The sequence below is a fragment of the Parasteatoda tepidariorum genome, chromosome 3 (assembly GCF_043381705.1).
Source record: "Parasteatoda tepidariorum isolate YZ-2023 chromosome 3, CAS_Ptep_4.0, whole genome shotgun sequence".
NCBI lineage: Eukaryota > Metazoa > Arthropoda > Arachnida > Araneae > Theridiidae > Parasteatoda > Parasteatoda tepidariorum.
The window spans coordinates 63924383-63942216 of record NC_092206.1 but is presented as its reverse complement, the minus strand read 5'-3'; the positions used below and the strand labels follow the sequence as shown (position 1 = coordinate 63942216).

Below are 17834 nucleotides of genomic sequence, written 5' to 3'. Positions count from 1 at the left end.
TTTAAAATGACTTTGCACTAGCATTGACTGTTTTGTATACTTAAAAAATTTAATTGAATATCAAAATGTCATTTTCCTGTCATGTCCCAAACAATATTTCCAATAATAACTAACTTCAAAACTTCCCGTACATTTTTCAAAAGCTAATTTTTTTTATCTTATCCTTTGTAAGCATTTCTAGAATATACGCAGAGGGTATTGTTTACTAAAACTTCGTTTAAAATAATTTTTTCTGTCAATAATTTGTTTGTCCCATGAAAATCTGTAATTTTCCTGGCTACTTTTATTTAGTGATTTATAACCAAAATAGATAGCGCCAGGAATTAATATCTTATGTTAATAGATTGATTAGATACCCTCCTATCTGAACATGTCTTGTTGCATGAATAAAGAACCAATTTTCTGGCTCAAAATATTTTTCAAGGTGAGTAGGTTTTTATGCTGTCATTTTCCTGGCTTCTTGAAATCATTAATAACAAAAACTGCATAGATTTATCTGAGTTATTTTAAGAAATACTGTTGTTTTCTGCAGAATATAAACGTCGTCGGCCAAAATATTAAGCTAAAGTAAAGTTATATGCTATAAAATGGCGAATTTGTCATTATCCTGGCTTATGAATGCCAGGACATTGAAGTGTTACCAGAAATTCTTTTTAACTGCTAATACTGTGAAGAGGGAAAACAAATATTAACCTAATACCAAGTTTATGTATGATTGTAATATGCTTGGATGTAATCAAAGTTATTTATTTATTCAATGATTGATTATTATACACAATTTTATTCTGTACATATCAGCGACAATTTTTTTTTGTTTCTTTCTACAGTGGATAAAAAGAATTGATTTAAGCAATTTATGATTCATCTAACATAAAGGCTTAAGTTGAGTTGCTTACTATGAACTTAAAATGACTGCTTTTTAAACTTCTAAGGTAATATGTCATTTTCCTGGCATTCAAGATTTGTTGAATTTCTATTTATTTTTTTTTCTCGAGCTAATGTCAATAAACTACACTGCTGTCTATAAGATATTAATAAGTGTAGCTAAAGAAGTATACAAAAAAAATTTTAGATTATTTTGAAGACTTTAAATATGAAGAAATTTTTTGGTCCGAATTGTCATGTTTCGTGAGAATCACCCATATAATGCTATCAATATATTAATATTAATATTTAGATTTGGGTTTGAGAAGTCAAAGCACAATGCTTCCTTGAAATTAAAGTGGTAGGCAACAGAAAGAAACATTCATTTGGTATAGTAAAAAATACGTTAATAATATTAATATATTATTAACATATTATTAACTACGTTTTTCGAAGCTCTGTCGCCAAGGAAAATATAAAATTCATAGTTTAAGTGACCTTAAGCCTTACACGTGAAGCAATGCAATAATTTCATATAAATAATCTTGCCGCGAAGAATTATCTGGGCTTTAGAACAGACAAATGACTTAAATATTTAAAAAGAAATTAAACCTTTTTAAAAAATGGCCAATTTGGCGACATTTTTCCAACTAGACGAAAATTATAAAAATCACTGCCTTATTCTCAATTTTTGCAAATTTTTATGATCTTTTCTTATGAGCTTTTTAGTACAAAATCATTTCAATTCATTCTTTTAATACACATTATCAATATTAATTGAGCATTAGTGTCAATAATAATATGCAGATCTTTTTACGGTTACCCTAATCGCGAATAAGTATCTTTTCTCTTTATTTTTGTTAAGTTCAGAAGTTACTTTTTTTATTTCAAGTAATACATATTACAGACATTAATTAAGCATCATTGTCGTCAATGATAGTAAGACGATTTCTTATGGTTCTTCTAGACAAATAAATACCTTTACTCCATTACTTTTGCTTTTTAATACATAGCTTATTTCATATTATATATTAATTTCAAAGAGTTCATACCCATCAAGATTACTTTCATCAGAAGTTTTTTTCTCTGGCGACTCACTCCGAAGTTTTTCTAGATCAGGAAGATGGGTGGCACAAGCCGATAAAACACAATCCATGTCTACCTAAAGTGAAATAAAATTATATCATGTCAAATTGAATATTCTTTACTAATTTAATCTGTTCTTATCATTCACGTATGTTCTAATACTCAGTTTCATGTAGTTTCACAAACTTTATTAATAATAAAACAACCTAAACCAATTTCACAAACAATAACAAAATATTAAGCAAACGAAATATTTAGCATAATGTAATTATATTTGATTAGATTACCAAATTGCCTTTTATTGCATTTTCCAGAGCTGTTATCAAAAGAGTTGCAACTGCCATCAACTGCCGGCATTCTTCCTAAAAAAATAAAAAATTGTACTTCGAAATAAAAAATAATGAACAATAAATTTTTCCCTGTGAATTTTTCGCTTTCTAAATAATTTATTAGTTTTTTTTTTTTTTTTAATACTTACGAAAATTCCTGCGAAAGTGTCACTGTTAGTTTCACACTAAAGCAGCGGTGACCAAACATTGACTCAGTGAATAGTTCAATGTAATTACTTTTACGCTATAAAATGAATAAGATCGCTAATCAAATTTCTATTAAAAATGTCATTAATTATACGCCAGCAAGTTGCAAGCGATTCTTGCTCTCAGTGCCAACTATTGTGGCTCAGAGTCATCTTCACAAACGAGATTCCTTGGTAACAGTGTCATGAAGCGATCACCCTCTTGTACAAGAGATCATTCTCGATTTTCCAGATTATCGTAGATTAGTACTTCATTAAACTAGTGTTAATAAACTCCTGTTTGTGAAAATTACAACACCATGAAGGAATCGTCATAATTGAATGAAATTTACTACACAGTTGAGTGGTACTGGTACAAATAAATGATTAAACTTTCAAAGCAAACAAACAAAGCAAGAGATCGAAATCAGTATTTTGTGTAGCCACCACGCACCGCAATAAGCGCTGCTACACGACGTAGCATGGAGTGAAGCAAATTTTGAATGTCTGTCTAAAGAAGAGCATTCCACATAGTTTGTATGCGTACCCAAAGTTCGTCTGAAGAAGCAACAGGACGAGGATCACGAGCGAGGCACTGACCAACGAAATGACACATATGTTCAATCGGTGACATATCTGGGGAATACGCGGGCCAAGGAAGAGGCTGTACCTGTCGCAATGCAAGGAAGGATTGAACAGTCCTAGCAATATGAGGGCGGGCATTGTCTTGTTGAAATACAGCGCCTGGCAAGGCTTGAAGGAAGGGAATAGCTTGGGGCAGTAAAACTTCACTGATGTACCGGTTGTTGTTCAGATTACCCACAATTCATAGCAATTGAGATCGTCCATGACATGCTATGGCACCCCAGACCATAACTCCGGGTGTTCGTCTCCTGTGGCTTTCGATCATGCACTCCGGAAGGTGGCGTTCGCCGGCATAGCGTCTGACACGAATGCGGCCATCATAGTACTACAAATTAAAGCGGGATTCGTCAGAAAACACGACACGCTGCCAATCAGCACGCCAATCCCTATGCTGATTGGCCCATTGTAGCCGCAGGCGGCTATGGTTTAGCGTGATGGTGATCCTGTATAAAGGAGTCCTTGCGCGCAGTCCACGCTGCAGTTGACGTCTACGAATTGATGAAGCACGCAATGAAACACCTGTAGCTATTGACCACTGTGCTGCCAGTTGTCTAGAGAGAGCCGTACGATCTGTCAGCACCATGCGGACCAGGTATCTATCATCGCGAGCTGACGTGACATTTCGGGGTCCACTCCCGGATATCCGAGTTGTCTGACACTCGTGTGTTAACTGCTTCCAAACACGCATCACTGTGCTTCTGTTACGCTGCACACGAGCGGCTACAGCATGATAAGACAATCCAGCTTCACGAAGGCCGATGATTTCCCCCCTTTCAAACTACGTAAGTTGTTGAAATCTCGCTCTCTTTCGTCAAAGAGGCATAAGTAACGTCTGAGCTAACGTTTACCACTAGCAGATAACCACCGATAACTATACACGTCTCGCTACAGCCGTCTATTTATTCGGATCCATCCGCCGTTCAGAGGGCGCTGCTCAGCATACGCATGCGCTACGGGTCTGAAATTCTAATCATTTGCATATTATGCTCTACTTTGCATTTCCTGAAAATTTCAGTTCAATGTAAGTCCTTCATGGTGTTGCAATTTTCACAAACATGAGTTTAGATTAATTTAATTTCGTGATTAAGTTATTATTTTCCTTCCTTTTAGGTCAACTTTAGGTAGTTAAGAAACTTTTCCCTGCAATGATTATGGGTGAGATTAATTACCTTTGGTTTGTAAGCACAAATTTCTTGAGGTTGGTATTGCTGACCAACTAACTGTAAGCATGGTGGATGCTAGAAGATAGGGGTTTAAGATCGCCAAGAGGGTGAACGATTATGGACACCAAGATTAATAGATTTATGGCGATTTAATGCAGGATCATTCCATTTGTTTTCGGGGTATTTTAATGAGATATAAAATTGTTTCGCACGCATAAATGAAAATTATTTTGTGCTTGCACCCCGTCGAAAGCAATAGGTTTTTCCCATTTTTCCACTCACTGTGAACTCGACCATTTGGCACACGTTCTTGCTCACAAACTCTATGGAGTGTCTGCCTTCTTGCATTCAAAACAGCACGAACCGGGTTGATAACCACGTAGCTCAAGGGGAGCCCTTGGAACAGACAAGCATTGACAGATTAATGTTCTCTTAGTGTTCTTTTTTTCAAACGGCTGACTCTGAACTATTACGTTCTTTGCCACGGAATATGTCTGAAGTGTTTCCTGCACCTGGTGAACCTGAGTCATGAAAGCGAGCAAAACTATTCACGTCACACTGCTACAGACGCCCATTCATAGGGTTGGCCATATTCACACACCACAGGACAAACAATATCCCGAGAGAGATTCGAACCTGCGATCATTGGCTTCGCATCCTGGCCCCCTGGCTGGCTCTTTTAGAATATAGGCAACGTTATTTTTCAAATTTGCTTTCGTGGTATTTTAATAAGAGATAACATTACTCCGCGTGTACGAATAGAATTTTTCTGGTATTCGCGCTTGGTCTAACTAAATGAAGCCTATCCTTATGCCAGCCAGGTGGCCGAACGGTTAGCGCGCCTGTCTGTGAAGCCAATGGCTACGGGTTCTAGTCCCTCTCAAGGCAAGGGTTTTTCTCTCTGTTGTGTGTGATGTGTGAATGCAGCAAACCCTATGAAGGGGTATCTGTGGCAGTGTGGCGTGTATAATGTAGCTCGCCTCCGTGACTCTGGTCTCAAGGTGCTCACGAAGCAACGCAAAATTGGAAACACTTCCGGCACTTTCCATGGTGAAGAACGATTAGTTCATTGACTTACTGTTAAAAAATGTCCATCCTTATCTCTATTTACCAAACCCGAATGGAGAGAAAAATGATAAGTAAGATTCTGAAAAAGTGTTCAGAAATAATGAGCACCGAACTTGACGGTCGAAAAATTATCACATGGTAAGCAAAAGGTTGGCCATCCTTGCTTTAAAGTTCAATGCAAAAATATTTCAACAATTAATATTTTGTGGTAAATAAGAATGTATAAGTGTATCTCAATTTTTGGAGAAAATGTTTTATAAGCAACTGTGTTACCTTTGTTTTACAGAAAAAATATAAAACATTATTTATGCAGGATAATCGTAATGACAGCCTTAAATATAGATTTTTAAAATCTTTGAAAAAATAAGTCAAAAATTGGACGCATTCGGTTGAAAATAATATTAAGGTGAGAAAAACGCATTTTTTATCTCTGACCAACAATAATCAACGCCAGGAAAGGCCAAGGAGGAACTTGAAAAAAAATCTAAAATCAATTTATTTGAAATTGAAGCTTAAAAGCATTTCCCAGTAAAAGTTAAATGCATTCCAGTCTGACAGATAAACTGGCTTTCTAATTGCTCTTTAAACAGTCTCTAGTTTTATTTTTAAAACTAATTTTAATAGGTCATAGTTTGTAAGCGTTTTCTCATTCAAATGTTAAAATTTGGCCAAATATATTTTTGATTTCATTTATTGTAAGAATTCTAAAAATGAATTAAGGGTGTTCATTATAAAAAATCCTGCATCATTGCTCATAATTGGCGGAGCAATTAATTTTGAAACAGAAAAAATATTTTTGGGAAAATATATTTTTTTATTTTTAAAGCATATTTTAATTTTTATACTTTTAGGGTGATTGTTACAATAGTTTCTCTGCCAATATGCCCAATCTTGGAGTCAGTTTGGTGGGTAATACTATCAAAGCGACATTTACTATACTTATAGTTTGTGATATCAATAGTTTATGATCCATGATAATCTTAAATTGTTACAATTTTCATTTAAATTTTATTTTTATTGTTTCAGTACACCAATGACTACTTTTAAGAAAAATCAGTTTGAGTTTCTCCTTTAAATATATGTATGTCGCAAGCTATTTAAATTATCCGACACATTGCAACCAGTCGACGTGATTCTGTAATTCACCAGGTTATTTGCAAAAACCTCCAGAATTTACTAATCAGCCTGACAGGTTTTAGTGAGCCCGAATACCTTTAGGCTAATTAGAAAATTAATCTAATTTTTCCTTAATTCACCTGGTTTATTTGAATTAATTTGCAATTAACCCAAAAACGTGAAGGATTTTTTAACAGCATTATAAAATGTTTATTGCGATAAGCCTAAGCAAAGCCAGTCTAATTGAATAATTCTTCGCCCATTTTTAATTTACCTAAAGTCATATAAACTGATTCTAATGAGATTAAAAATATCAAGCGGATCAGAAAAAATCAAAACATTTTTCAATTATTTTGCATAACTGTAATGCTGATATGTAAGTATTGAATAAATTTGCGATGAGATAGATTTATTAATTAGCCAACGACATATATAATAACAATTATTTTGTATATTTATACTTAGTAAAAAATTGTATTGAAATACCTGTAGCTTTTCACACTTTTTAGCATGTAATACAGATCGTTTCTCAGATTCTTCTATATGTCTTTCAAGGTACTGCAATTCTTTACTAGAATCTGTAATTAAAAATCTCATATAATGAATATTGTATAAATATGTACTTGAAATGAGATTTTATTTTGTATATAGGTCTCTAAATCAATTTAAAATTTGAGAGGAAAAAAAATTGGAAAAGTACATACCTTGCAAGTCTAAATCTCGATTATGCTATATCTAATTAAGGAAATATATAGAAAATCTGAAAAGCTAAAACCACTGAAATATAATGATAGCAGCAAAGAGGGGGAAAAATGCAAATAACCACTTGATTTTTTTGCCTCTTTATATTGCTGTCACTATGTTGTAACCGATACAACTATGCACTATACTAATACGTATTACAACGGTTTTGCAAGTGTTTTCTGTTACTTTGGAGCAACTGGCCATATTTTTCTATTTTGTAACCCATTGTATTGTTTGTTTTATACGTGTTAGTTTGAAAGTGGTGCAAATTGTTGATTATATTAAAATAATAATTGCTGTTGGTGTTCAATTATTTTCTGTTTCAGTAGTTTACCTTCAAAATTGTGTTTGAAAACGCTTACTATAGTGCGTTAGATGGAAGACCACAATTTTACAACTAGAATTCAATCAAACGAGTCTAGAAGCTGAAGCGTGTTAAATAATGTGGTAAAATAATTTCCCGAAATTCGAATTTTAGAAGTTATAGCTTCCAAATACTGAGTTGTGTAGAATACAGCATATTGAAAAAAAGTCTTCACAAAATCTGCAGCACAAGTCTTCAATGACTTTTTTTTGACAGAAAACAATATCAATTAACATCTCAAAACTGTTTGCATTTTATTTTAATGATATTATGTCTAATCACTATAATATTCCTCAGTTTTCGAAGGTCAACTTAGAAAATATCGCGAAGTCCTAATGAAATATCATAAGAATACTTTTATTATAAACTTAGGCACTTGGATTGTGAAAACATATATTGTTTTAGATTTAATTGAAATATTAATGCTTCTATAAATAAGATACGCTGGGTATTTAAATAGCTTTTATATTTAAAAAAAATCTATATACCGCCATTTTTCTTGCACACAACAACTTCAAAAATAATTCAAAATCTACAAATTTTATATCGTTAATAAATTTTATACAGCCCTTAATAACGAGCACTATTAAGGATACATATAATTCCACCAATCTTGGTTCTGGTGTATCTTCACTTTGCGTTTCCAAACCTTCGAAGATGAAAACTTCCAATTTGCTCCTCAACTTTTTCAACCAAGATTCCTGAAAAAAATATCGAAACGATTCACTCGAAATAAGCAGATGTAAAGACATACTTATGAATAAAGTTTTTGTTTTGTATGACTTTTACTTGAAATATTTCTGCGAAAGTTGGATGAGTGTTCGGACGAGGGACATAAGGCAGAGCATAAAATGGCAAGAACTCAGTACAATCACTCAAAACGGTTCCTTTGCTCTCCAAGAAATAATGGAAATGGAGCATTGCTTCTTCTACTTCTTCCTTACTCTAAGAGATATAAAATTAATTGAATTGATGTTGACTTTTGTTGAACCATGCTACACAGAAATAGTAAACAATGTCAGCTTAAATAGGATGTTTGAAATAAATATGAATCACAATCAATAGAGCATGATTTTATTACCATAAAAAATTCAAGAAAAGTTTATAGAATGTGCTAGTTAGGCGAGGGTTGATTTCAGAATGAAAATCGGTATTTTTTCTTTCATAAAAAAGCATAAAAACAAAACCGTGTATTTAATATTATTTCCTAGTTCCTGCTTTAAATAAAAATGGAGACATCTTACTGTGTTTTCATATGATTTTCCCATTTAAATCTTATAATAGGTTCTTGAATGTTGTAATTTAAAATTTTGGGAGGAAAACTGAAGGGAAAAAAAATGGGTCTTTTGAAATTTGAAAAATTGTCCTAAGAAAAAATGAGATATTTTGAATTTAAGAAAAATATCTTAACCTTTACAAAAAACGCTTAGTTTGAATACTATGGGTATAATGTTCAGATAAATCTCGAAAATTCAATGTCCTGTGATTGAAAAACGAAATACTTCTTTGCACTCAAATGAGTCCATATATAGCTTCAAATTTATATTTTGTGGCTGTTTACAACCGTTTGCTTTCAGGTCGAGACACAGAGAAAGATTTTATTTTACTACATGTATGCATTCCCAAACAGAAATTTCTTTGTCTTAATTTCTGGATTTGAAGAAAAAAAATCTGTCTTCAAATTAATTATTACAAAAGCGAAGATTATTTCAAGCTGTCCTAATCACCGGCATTGAATAGTTGATCCATACCAGATTTGCGACTAGATCAAACTTCTACCTCTCGGTGCTTTTAAATTTAAATCGAACCCAGAAAACAAAGAAACTCCTGGATCAAGAATTCAGGTAAACTCTTGAGGGAAACTAATCCGCATTTGCATTACAAGGAGAGGGAAACCACGGAATCCTCCAATGGTTAACCCCACTACAAAGGAACTCTAACCCATGATCTGCATTGAGAATATTTTTCTACAGCACTAAGATTGGTGTAAGCCAAGGGCGTCGGCAAAATAATATAAAAAGGGGTGCAACCCTCTAACAAACTACCCCCCTTTCAATTTTTTAAAAAAAATATTCTGTTATTACATTTTGTTTTGTTATTACATATACTTTCATCTGCTAATTTTTTCAAGATACATTTCTTCATTGTTAACAAGATATTTTAAAAAAAGTACGAAATTTTTTTGTACTTGCAAATTTTGCCACGAGAAACTGTACTGATGGCGCTGGCATAGCTACTGACTTTGAAACACAAATAACTACCAACAGTAGTTTCGTATACTAACGTGTTTGTGCACTCATAACATTGGTATTTATAGTGTTGATGAAGTTTTTCAGTTGTGAGAAGTCAGTTTGCGTTATACACATTTGTTAAACTAAATAACTAATAGAAAATATATTATTTATATTTTATCAAATGAAATTTAAAAATATAGCTTAGATATATCTGCCAAGTTAGTGCATGCTCAGTGTGCATTAGAAAAGAATCAAAGATGACTCAGAATTCATTGAAAAAGTAGTAAACAGATTAGAACAGCAAACAAGACGATTACAATTCTTGTTTGATTAAACAATTTTTTAATTGTTATATATCAATAATTACTTGATTATTTGTTTTTGAATAAAAATATTTTTAATAGAAATTTTTTATAACAAAATTGTTTTTCTGTATCTCTTAAATTGTTTAAAAAAAAAGCCAGGGGGTGCAAGTGCACCCTCTTGCACCCCGCTGACGGCGCCCTAGGTGTAAGCTGTTAGTACAGTATCTGAATTAACCAATCATTTCCGAGATTCAAATTTGATGATCTTGATGATCAAATTGATTGATTTGATTTGATTGGTGAGCAAACGCTTATCTTCTCGAATCTTATAACAATGCCTCCATAAACGATTAATTTACAAAGGGATTAAATTGCTTAAAATTGTAATTGGTTAGATTTATTTGAAAGGAAACAAGAATTTTAAATAAGCCTTTAATTTTTAACAAATAGTTCTTTTTTAACGAATGTATTATTTGCTCTTTTACTAATAGAATTCGATCAAGTTTTTTCAAATTAAATTGTTTCCTTTTTCTTTGTTTATTAATATTAAATTACGAGAATTGAGATCATTTTATAAAAAATTTAAAAAATTAGATAGGATGCTGACTGGGCTCACTTGAAAATTTAAATTGTGGTTGCTAAGAAGGAAATATTTCACGGGCGTGTAAGAGAAATTTTTTCTCAAGCATTCCGTTGCTTAGCCATCATGGGAAAAACTGAATCGACAGGAAGAATGAAAAAAATTTGATCCAACTCAAAGCCTCGCAGTGAAAAGGAATGTGATACAATTTCAACTAAATTACATAATTTTGATACAATTTCTTGACAAAACTTCTCCTAAACGGCGCTATATGTTCCCAAAGTTAACTTATTTAAACGGATAAGGAAAACGAAAATCACACGGAAATAGTGTAATTCTTATTCGCAATGACATTAAAAACCGTAATCAAATATGTTTAGATTGTCGCTAAAGACTTGTGTGTCATGAGATAAATAAGGTTAAAATTAAAATTTTCATCAAAAGAACATAATTGTGTTTAAAAAATAATTATTTGTACTTTTCCCTTTTTTATGCATTTTGCGATCAAAATGTAATTTATTTCCCATTGTTAGTTATTAAAAAATATTAACTCCAATGGCGTCCTATAAATTTCTGCAAAATAATAATAATAATAAAGATATTTTTTTTCTTTTTTCATAAATCATCAAAATAAATCAGTACTATAGTTAATAAACAACGCAACACGCTCTACCCGCATCAATGAAAATTGTATCAAGTTATGCAGAATTAAGAGCCTTATTAGCTTAGATATGTCATGCGGGGGCAATGAATTTTCCTTTAAATAATGTTTCACTCATTCTCTTTTCATTTCGAATGTAGGTGGAAAAAGTGAGGAGAAAATGGGCATTAAATAGATACAAAGACACAAGCGGTTACTATAACGTAAGCGGATGAGATAAAAATTATTAAAATATTAAGTTATTGAAAAATATGTGTTTTATTGAAACACTAAATTTAGCTGCTAATATTCACGTACATTTTTATAATATATCATAAAAATGACCAATAATTCTACTTAACGATTAGTAAAATATGCTTATATAACTAAAGAACTTATAATTTATTCACCTTGACTCCACAAAGTTCTGAAGCTAATTCTAATTAAGAGAAATAATTGAAAAAAATTAATAAACAGTAAACAAACGGATGAACTTTTGCTAAAAGAAAATGCCACACAGACGACAGATTCGTAAGTGGAGAACATCGGAAGAAAATTTCAAAAATTTCAACACATCAATTTATGTTAATATTATTATCGAGTCCCCAAATTAAATTATCAAAAAAAAAAAATTTAATAAATAGGTAAAACTATATGGCGGTTTCTTCCAAAAAGCGGAAAAAAGTGTCAATTTTATAATTACCATCTCGTAGTTATTTTTTTCCCAGAACTGATAATACAAAGGAGTTGAGCCACGGTGGCTCAAAGTATAGAGCGTTCGCCCAATAATGAGGTCCCCAGGTTCGAATTCCAGCTGTGCTCCCGGTTCGCACCGACCATATTGCTATCGTGAAATATCCTCAGTGGTAGACGGGTTATGAATTAGAATCCTCTTGCCATCGGGCTGAACATAGGAGATTTTCGTGGTTTTCTTCTCCATGTAACGCAAATGCGAGTTAGTTTAGTCATAAAGTCATCCATGAAACCTAGTTTGCCTCAAAGCTTGAGAAGAGGCTCCCCTTGTCTTCTTTATTGGGTTCAAAATTACAAGGCTACGGTGTTAAACATTCTTCGTAAACTCAGATTTTAGTTGTTATTCAACGCCAGTTATAAAACTAAATATAAACGAGTTGTTTCGAAAGAGAAACTGCAAAAATAAATAATTAAAAAACAAACAAAAAAAAACGGAAACATGGTGCCATTTTCAGACAAAAGAGTACGTGGCTGCAACATTTCGCTAAGAATGTGTAGCATTCACATTTTCCTTTCCAATAATTTTTAAGTTATGAGAGTGGTTGTGAAAATTTTCTAAAACTGAGACAGAGACGGTGGCATTATTAACCCTTTGCGGTCGTATGTCTACTCTCTGCCACCAACGCTTTTTTACCGTTCCAGTCGTATGTCTGCTCTCTGCCACCACGGCAAAGAACCATACTGATCTTATAAGTCGACAAGCTTCGGAGATACGTAGAATTTGAAATAATATTTTATAAATTGTGCTTAAGTAAATTAATTCCGACTAACATGACAACCATGCATAAACTTAATACGGCAGCAAAGGGTTAAAGCGATATATGAGTTCCGTATCTCACCTCTGTTTGAGAGATATAACACCACTTTAAACATAATAATTTTAAGAATTTAACAAGCCGAATATTTTCTCTTTCGAAACTGATATGATGATTAAAATAATCGAGCTATACACTTTAATGCGTTATTACATGGATTTTAGCTACGATCATGAGAAGTTTTTCTGACCATGAATTCTGTTTACCCGAGATTTTAATTCCATACAATCAATAGCATATCTTCCTCTAAATTTATTCAATGATCCTTTTCACTTCATTTCGTCGCTTAAAATGTAATTATTTTCAAGGATAAAAGAATACACATTACATCATACAGAGACATTTAATCAAATGTCTCTATAAAAATGTTTGCCATTTTCAGAGATTTTATAAGACTTATAAAAAGCATATGTCATGCTAAATAATGACATCAACAACAATCTTTGTAATCGTAAGTCAGCGATTTTATGCTATTATATTTCTTCATTACGTATACAAAAAAACATAACGCTCTCGCACTATTAGCATTTACCAATTACATCTCATTTCTAAGCTTTTTCTTCTCATCTAGTTATGAATATTAAATAATGTATTATGTTTCAAGTAAATTTTGATAAGTTATTCAAATTTACATTTATTTGTTTAAAGATACCTTTCTGTAAATTTAAAAACTTTTAAATTCTAAATGGGCACAACAACTAAAATGCTTTTAAATTAGAAATATTTAGATTTCTTTTTAAAATTTCTGTGCATGCATTTTCATTTTTTTAAAAATATATTATTTTTTTATTGCACATAGAGACAAAAAATATATTGAGAACGCATTTTCCAATTATTTTATAACAATCTATTTTACAACCTTTGACATTATCTACAAGCTTTTCAGAAAATGTTAAAGAATGAACGGTCATTTGTCCCATTGTTCAGGCTTGTAATCAGATTTCATTTAAAAAACATACCAAATTTTAAATACAATTTTTAATATAATTATCACCATTATGCAACACTTTTTAACCTTATTAGCCGAAGCAGAAAAATATACACATTAAAAGAGACAAAAATTCATAAATAATTGGAAAAAGATATAATCGATATCTGACGAATCATTATTATAGTCAATTAATATCAGAAATAGGGATTATAAACAGCGAAAGTCGTGAAATGAAGGTAAAAGGCATTAAATCAGACTAAAAGTTTTTTTTTCGATAGCTTTTTTCAATTCCATCCCGTAATTGAGCTGAGATTGATGCTTATATTGACCTCTACATCGGGATAGACCTCGGTAAGGTTTCGTCAGATTTTGTTAAAGTATTTTTTATATCTCATTTAATTTTTAGTTTGCTCTATGCATATTTTTGCTTTTATTTTATACGGATTTTAAACATGTTCTAAAGGTGGTAATTATATAAACCCTTTGAGCCACGGTGACTCAAAGGTTAGAGCGTTCGCCCAATAATGAGTTGACCCAGTTCGAGTTCCAGCAGTGCTCTCGGCTCGCACCGACCATATTCTATCGTAAAATATCCTCAGTGGTAGACAGATCATGGGTTAGAATCCTCGTGCCATCGGGCTAACCATGGAAGATTTTCGAGGTTTTATTCTCCATGTAGCGGAAATGCGGGTTAGTTTCGTTATAAAGTCCTCCACGAAAGCTTGTTAGCCCCAAAGTTTGAGCCAGGAGTTCCCTTGTCTTCTGGATTGTGTTCGAAATTACAAGGCTGCGAAGTTGAACATTGGTAGTCGTAAACTCAAAGATGGGTCGACTGTTTAACGACGGTTATAAAATAAAATAAAAAAAGTGGCGTTAGAAACAACAATAATTCTTTTCAAAATAGCTTTCTTTTTCGCTCTTACTTCAATAAAAAATTAATCTATAAATTATAATCAACTTTAGAAAAGAAAAAAAATTATGGAAAGAAAACTTACCCAATGATCTACTTTTCTCATTGGTAAAACAGCAAAATGTAACTGTAAGTTGAACTCGAGCTTTTGACAAAACACATTGTTTTCTCTAAGTTCAGGATTAATGTGTGTTTCCCAAGCTGAGAAAAATTCAGTTCGTTGACCATTATCAAAGTGATCTAATAATTCAGTCTAAAAATGAACAAAAATAAGATTCTTTTACTAGAAAAAATTATATAAATTGCAATACAAATTTAAAGTAATCGAAGTAGTAATAATAGTTTTTACGAACTTTGATTTTCAAAATTCTTTCGTCTCTTCTGCTTTTCCCAGCTTGTTCCTGGATGGGTTTACCTAATTTTTGACATTCTTCTTCAAACGTTGATAATGTTTTTGACAATTTTGAAAAATCTAAAAACTGTTAAATATATCCACATTAGTGGTATTCTTTGTACAAGCAATTTTTCAAAAGAATTATAAAAGTTAAAAATGAAAATTTTAAATATTAATTAATTAACAATTTTTAGAAATATTAAAATTAGTTTAATATTGTTTTAAGTTCTAACAAATATGTAATGCAAATAATATGTTTTTATGAGCATAGAAAATTCATTTTAGTGATTTATTACTTTTTAGTTTTCGCTTATTAATTGAATTTTTAACGAGATACCAATCACTCAAAGAAATATGTGTTTATCATATAATTTCATGGCTGAAAAATTAACTCAAAAATTTGAATATTTAAAAGTAATATTATTTTCAGATTTAAAAAAAAAAAATGAAAATAAAAATAAATTTATTTTTAGATAGAAAAAGAATAGAAAAAGTTGAAGTTCAAAATTTGTTACATTACAAATATCAGAACTATTACGGACTTTCAGACTTTTAATAATTTAAAATAGAAAATTAGTAACATATATGTTCAATCAGAACCAATATAGTTTTGGATTTTCAAAGGATTGCAAGTGCATCTTTTTGTCTCCCATGCTGGAAATTACAAAAATTATACTGTTTTCGCAATAAAAGATTTAAGTTACAATTTGATAGAATTAAAAAATACTTATTAAAATAATTTATCTTTATATTATTTATTAGAATTGACTAGGATGGAATTGATTAGAATTGACTAGGAAACAGGAAAAAAAAGTAATTTAATAAATTTTTAGTTTCTTGCTATGAATAACAAACCTCTTTAATAATTGCATTTAAATCTCCTTCTTCAGATGACACAGATCCAGACATATTGAGCAAAACACAGTTTGTTTAAATATTTGAAAATATTACAAAAAAGGTTAAAACATCTTTTTAAACTTTATTTAAGAATGTTACAATTCATAAAATTGTAGCAAAATTTCTATAGTTATTTGACTATAAATTTCACTGTCGCTTCCATCTTTTTAGAGAAAAAAGCTCTCGATAAAAAAACGAGTGAGCACGATGAACTTCAAGGCTTGTTTACCTTTCAAAGCTTATCATGTAACCATAGCAACCGCAGGTGAAGGTGATAATTGTAGGAAATATATCAATATAATTTGATCAGCTTGAAATAAATTGTTAAGGATTTATGTATTTCGTCTTATTAATCCTTAAAGACGTGAAGAAATTGAAAAGATTTACTTGAAACATTTCTAAAAAAATTGCAAAATACTTTGAAAAAATTTGAGAGAAAGTGTATTATTTTATGGAGAAATTGATGCCATTTTTCAAAACATAATAATTATCATAATTTTGGAAATAGTTTAAAATCTGTAAAACTATCATAAACTGATGATTTAAAGAAGGATAAGAATCTATCTTCCAAATATGCTTCATTTTTCGAACTATTAGTTTATTTTTATTGGATAATACAGATTTTTCTTCTTTTTTTGCGTTATATGGTTATATGAATTCGGCAACAGCTTATTTTCATGACATCAACAACATGGCAGTAGTAATAATATTTAGCTTTGTGACGTCCACATAATTTAAGCTGTCTGCTACTTGGTTCTGTTTTAATGGCTATTGATATTGAATCAGAACTGTCAAAATAATGATTATTTAACTCTTCTATTTATTTATAATGAGGGAAAGTGTTAAAACTAATGAAATGTTTATTATTAGAGCTCTTGAAAAAATACTAAATGATCGCGAAATCAAGCGATCACATCATACACAGTTGCGAAAAGCATGTGAAACTGCTTTAGGTAAGAATTTTAATTTCAGGCAACGTTATAGACACAAAATAAATCATAAACTTTGACCCATGATCTATTTTGCTCATTTTTGTACAGTTAGAATTGTAGCGGTCATTCCTGCTATTATCTCGTCACATTAGGTCTGAGGTTATAAAAGCAAAAAATCTGATTCATTCTGTCAGTAATTTGTTAAGAAATAGTTATTAAACTGAAGAATTTTGTCCGTGGTTTACTGATTTTATGATTAAATTTACTATAAATTGTTAATTATCGAAATGTGTTTATTTTTAGTTTTAAAATTTTAGTGTTCTTTTTAATTGCATCTAACTATTGGGGATATTTCCTCATCGATACTTGTTCGTGCAAATGGCAATCACCAAAGCGCCTTAAGCATTGTAAATTTGCAAATTTAAAAAAAAAAAAATGTGCAGAGATTTGCCCGGAGTAGCTGCAAATTAGAATACTCCGTGATGTCTTTTTAGTTTCTCGCAGGCCACTGCCCGGAAGTTTGGCTATTAATTTGGCACAACTACCGATACAGAATTCCACTTTTCTCCATTTGTTTGCAATACATGTGACTGTGTTTGCTCTTGTATTTAACTGGAAGATTTCTGTATAAGTACTTGCAACATAAAAGTCATTATATTTGAGGACAAGCGTGCAGTGATTCTTGAGAATCTAGAAAAAATATTACAGAAGGGGGCCAATTCAAAGCATAATCTCGTAGCCAATTATTGGGCCAACCACTGCATAGTTTTTCCCCCTCAAATTTTTGGAAGTTCAAAACCCTTTTAGCATGCTTACTATTTACTTGATTTGAACATGTACTGAGAGGGTAGTCTCCCATTTATAATAAATTTATCTATA

The 17834-nt window shown here is 31.4% G+C and overlaps 2 protein-coding genes across 3 annotated transcripts in view; one reads left to right on the top strand and one right to left on the bottom strand.

Moving 5' to 3' along the window:
- The window catches only part of LOC107453923 (lisH domain-containing protein ARMC9), a gene marked incomplete in the record, with an annotated part of 36463 nt that extends 20001 nt beyond the window's left edge, over positions 1-16462 (bottom strand). The window contains 9 exon segments of the mRNA XM_071178744.1: positions 1917-2026; positions 2238-2312; positions 6943-7034; positions 7161-7185; positions 8161-8265; positions 8354-8509; positions 14818-14985; positions 15086-15211; positions 15982-16462. Of these exon segments, the coding sequence (XP_071034845.1) occupies positions 1917-2026; positions 2238-2312; positions 6943-7034; positions 7161-7185; positions 8161-8265; positions 8354-8509; positions 14818-14985; positions 15086-15211; positions 15982-16035 (911 nt within the window).
- Positions 16463-16683: 221 nt separating this feature from the next.
- LOC107453920 (ADP ribosylation factor guanine nucleotide exchange factor Sec71) overlaps positions 16684-17834 on the top strand; it is a 63703-nt gene continuing 62552 nt past the window's right edge. For both annotated transcript variants that reach the window (XM_071178743.1, XM_016070935.4), the window contains exon 1: positions 16684-16976. In XM_071178743.1, the coding sequence (XP_071034844.1) occupies positions 16853-16976 (124 nt within the window). In that variant the 5' untranslated portion in view covers positions 16684-16852. The remainder of the gene's footprint in view (positions 16977-17834) is intronic.